This window comes from Cibotium barometz, chromosome 4 (assembly GCF_041138505.1).
Source record: "Cibotium barometz isolate CiBa-2024 chromosome 4, ASM4113850v1, whole genome shotgun sequence".
NCBI classification, from domain to species: Eukaryota; Viridiplantae; Streptophyta; class Polypodiopsida; order Cyatheales; family Cibotiaceae; genus Cibotium; species Cibotium barometz.
Genome location: NC_141049.1, coordinates 30,849,117 through 30,853,862, shown reverse-complemented (window position 1 = coordinate 30,853,862; position 4,746 = coordinate 30,849,117). Strand labels below are relative to the sequence as shown.

Genomic DNA, 4,746 nt, shown 5'->3' with positions numbered 1-4,746 from the left:
ATCAGCCATGGTCCCACACTTCCCATACATGTCAATCAATGCAGTTGCAAGAAATACTCTTGAATTTGAGTTACATTTGATATCCATACCTGCCAACATGTTGCTAGCAATATATTCCCCTTCATAGCCTTCCTTGATAATTTCAGAGTGTATTTCTTGTCCTGTCTCTAGGGCTCCTACACTGCCACAAGCTTTCAAGGTACAAAGAAAGGTGATGTCATTAGGGGACACGCTGTCTAACCGCATGTGTCTGAAACAGCTCAGAGCTTCTTCCCCAAGCTCGTGTTGTGTGTATCCTGCAATTAGTGTGTTCCATGAAACTACATCTCGAGCTGGAAGCTCATTAAACACTTCCAAAGCTTCTCGAAAAGAGTCACATTTGACATACATGTCCACAACAGAGTTTCCGACAAACAAATCCTTCTCAAACTCATCCTTGACAATCTCTGTATGTATTTTTTGACCCCTATCTAAAGCTCCTATACTGCCACAAGCTTTCAGGCTACAGCTGAATGTCATGGCATCAGGGGACAACCCTGCCAGTTGCATCTGTTGGTAGCAGCATAGCCCTTCATCTGCAAACTGATGGTCAACATATCCTGCAATCAGCACATTCCACGAGACCAGGTCTCGAACTAACAGCTTGTCAAACACTTCTTGGGCTTCTAGAAGTAGGCCAACCTTGGCATACATGTCAACCAATGCGCTGCCCACAAAATGGTCTTTTTCAAGTCCCTGTTTGGCAATCTCAAAATGTATTTCCCTGAACCTGTCAATGGATCCTATGCTGCCACAAGCTTTCAAACTAGCGATAAACGTGACAGCATTTGGTGACACGCCCTCCACTTGCATCTGTTCAAAACAACTCAATGCTTTATAACCATCCCCCAGCTCTGCATATCCTGCAATTATCACCGTCCACAAAACGACGTCTCTAACGAGAAGCTTGTGAAACACCCTGTGTGCTTCTGTAAATAAACCACATTTGGCATACATATCAACTAGTGCACTGCCGACAAAAGGATCTTTCTCAAACACTTTATTCACGATTTCAGAATGTATTTCTAGGCCTTCTCTCACCCATTTAAGTTGAGCACAAGCTTTCAGAAGAGCCAAAAAAGTACACCTGCTCGGGTGTACACAATCCTCTTGCATTTGTCGATACATGTTGAAGGCATGCTGCACTTCACCGCAGTTAATATGTCCTTGTATAAGAGAAGTCCAAGAATACTGATTGCGATGAACCATTTTGGTGAATATTTGTTGTGCCTCCAACATGCTTCCACAATCCACAAAGATTGGGACAAGGTAGTTCCCCAGATCCCCAGGGGCTTCTAATCCAACATCACATATAGATGAATGCACGCGCCTAGCATGTGCTAGATTTTTTGTTTCTCTCAGTTTCTGTAAGATGCAGATAAAATCCTCTACAGAGGGCAACTTGGCTGTACAATCCGAAGTAATAAGTTCCTTCTGTATGTTCGGCATCTCAAGATCACTGATCTCGTATGTCATTGTTGGCCATGACCTTGATCCCATACAATGTTGTTTTGTACACCTCTGTTTTGTTTTTTTTCTGTCAGTTTCTGCAAGATAAAATCCTCCACAGAGGGCAGCTTGGCCATAAAATCTAAAGTAATACGTACCTTCTCTATGTTTGGCATCTCGAGATCAATGATCTCGTATGTCATTGTTAGCCATGAGCTTGATGCCATACAATGCTGTTTTGTACACCTCTGCCGTCAAAAATTAAATATGCATTGAATCTAGGAGCAAATGCTGTGTGGTTTCATGCTTAAAAGGCTGATGCTGTGATTGACACATAACGGTGACCAGAAAAAACCCTCATTTGCAATGGTCTGGTATGCTAGTATCATCTAGAGTACACCGGCCATCCTTCCATGGATGAACTGCTGTGTGGTTCTATGCTTAAATTCCAGAGCCATAAGGTTTATTCAAATGATACAGCACATTAAACCCTTGTTTCAATAGAATGCCAAGGTTTATGTGGTATGATCAACCTCATGTGGATGGCATGCCAAGGATTATGTGGTATGTCAAATACATACTAGTAACCATATAAAACCGTCATTTGGATTGTCTGGCATGCCATTAATAACAGACAACCCTCATTAGCATGTCGTGCGAAGGTTTATGTGGTATGATCAACACATACTAGTATGCCAAGGTTAATGTGGTATGATCAACATATACTAGTACGTATAGGTAACCCTCTTTTGGATGGAATGCCAAAGTTTATGTGGTATGATCAACTCGTACTAGCAGCCATAGGTAACTCTTATTTGGATGGCATGACCAGGTTAAATCAACACATAATAGTAACCACAGAAAACCCTAATTTGGATGGTATGGCATGCCATTAACATCTGAATCATGCCATTCATCTTTCCACAGCAACTGCTGCGCGCTTTCATGCTTGAAATCTGGAGCCATAAGGTAGGTTACATACTAGTAACTACAGAAAACCCTAATTCGTGAAACATGCAACATCTATGAAGAAAACCGTGATTTGCGACAACTCTGCCCTTAATTTTTAACATGTAGACAGGCTTACCTATACGGGTTCTTCTGGCATTCTCACACTTCGAGCGTAGGCTTGTCTTTTGCCACCCAAACCTATCTTGAGCTTTTCTCCGCCCGGCCTGTTCACATGATAACATGGCGAATGCTGATCTGGTTGTCCGGCACTTTTCAGCTTCACACGTGCTGCAGCCGACCGTTGCTGGTCTGCTCGTCCGGCCAAAAAAGTTTTGGTGAAAGTGGGCCCTATTAGATTTGAACGTGTGACCTTGGTCCTTCATCACAAATCTACTTAAACCAGTTGGCCCAGCATTTCTTGGTCCTACATCATTGATACCTTTTTCTAATTATAGACTAAAAATAGTTGGATGCTTGTAAACAGCTATACGGACAAGCATTGGTACATAGAGCAGACAAGGCAATTCCTAGAGCTCTGTCGAATATTTGTGAAACGGGCCACTTAGTGCATTGTAAGAGGGCACTTTCCTACAGCATGTTTCTTAGGGACCTTCTTCGTGGTGGTATCTCCAAAAAATTGTCCTTCAACTACAACGGAGTGGACCTACTCAAAATTTCTATGTATTCAAATAAATACATAGGACATCAAGGATAATGAGGTGATGAGGACATCACCTCACTATCCCATTCTGGCCTAGCTCGTATGACAGCCAAACTATCATGCCTTGCTATTAACTAGTAGAGGGTTGCAATTTTTAATGAGGCATTTCGCTTGGCCTCTGTTTATGGGCCTTTTGTGGGGTAGCTTGGCTAGATAGTGAACTATCGCATCGGCCCACTCATAAGAATAATGTAGAGTTTGAATAATGGAGTGTTAGGTACTCCTTTGGGAGGTTCTCCATTTGGAAAACACAATAAATGGTCGGCATGCACATGTTGTGAACCCTTATTCATAGTAACCAAGAAGTCAAACTCATGTAGGATTTGAAGTCATCCGGTGATTCATTTATAGCACATGGCTTGTTAACTAGATACAAAAGGGTGTGACGATCTACAAAAAAACAGATAAAGGTGATAACTTTTTACCATGGAGAGTCCTTCCCTCTCAGTTACCATATAGTTCTGTTTCGTGGCTATAGCAAAGCTAACAAGAAAATCCATGTTATGCCAATTGCAAAATGCGGAACCGTCAATGTGCTTATGCAAAATGCGGAACCGTCAATGTGCTTATGCAAAATGCGGAACCGTCAATGTGCTTATGCAAAATGCGGAAGCATCAATGTGCTTATGGAAAATGATGTCCAAATTAGGAGCTTGTAGGATTGGTGCACTTGCCAAGGCCATCTTGAGAGTATCACAGGCCTTTTGGAACTCCTCAGTCCAATCAAAGACAATGATTCTCTCTCTCCACCCTCTCTCTTTCTCTCACCTCATCTTACTCTCATCTCATCTTCCTCTCTCCCCTCGGTCATCTCATCTCTCTCTCTCACACACACACCTCCCACCTTGTCTTACTCTCTCTCTCACCTCGTCTTACTTTCTCTCTCACCTCGTTACTTTCTCTCTCTCTCCCTCACTCCCTCTCTATCTCTCTCACCTCATATTACTCTGTCTATCTCTCTCACGTCATCTTACTCTCTCTCTCTCTCTCCCCTTCACTTACATGAAGACATGCTTTTTGTGAATTACAAGAGGGAATTAGCAAGATCTGAAACAAGCAGCATCATATAAATTGATGGCTCCCTTGAAACCCTCTCGTGCCAAAATCAGCTTCGATGTTTTGTTTTAGCTAGATTGGTGGTTGGGCATGTGACAAAGTGGCATCATCCACATCCTATAACAAAATATTAAGTTAACATATGAGGATCCAACGTGTAAGTTGTATGTTTTGAAAACAGAAAAAGTAATACTTACCCCTACAAGGTCCTTTCTCCAATGGGGGTATCTTATATGCCACCAACTAAGCCAACGATCCATTGCTAGTAGTTCAATGACCGTTCATATCCACCATGATCTAATGTACCTATACTTCAAAATGTCTCTTCTTCACTCAATGCACAATGCCACTGATGGCAAAGTCACTTGTGCTCATCTTGAAAATTCTTGAGTACATATTAAACTATATGGATATTTAAGCTTTGTTCCCACTGAAAAAGACATGGCCACTCACGACCTTCCAATTTATTTTTTGGTCCATTGTTGTAGATTGTCCATACTACCATATTGGACTCTACACCTTGCAAACTG

At 42.0% G+C, this 4,746-nt stretch overlaps 1 protein-coding gene across 1 annotated transcript in view; it reads right to left on the bottom strand.

Moving 5' to 3' along the window:
- LOC147639150 (pentatricopeptide repeat-containing protein At3g53360, mitochondrial-like) overlaps positions 1-2,712 on the bottom strand; it is a 3,451-nt gene extending 739 nt beyond the window's left edge. Inside the window, exons 1-2 of the mRNA XM_086787791.1 lie at positions 2,576-2,712; positions 1-2,444 (exon numbers count right to left, since the gene is read on the bottom strand). The exon at positions 1-2,444 is cut by the window's left edge and continues 739 nt beyond it. Coding sequence (XP_086643917.1) covers positions 1-1,539 — 1,539 coding nt within the window. The 5' untranslated portion in view covers positions 1,540-2,444; positions 2,576-2,712. The remainder of the gene's footprint in view (positions 2,445-2,575) is intronic.
- Between the last annotated feature and the right edge of the window lie 2,034 nt (positions 2,713-4,746).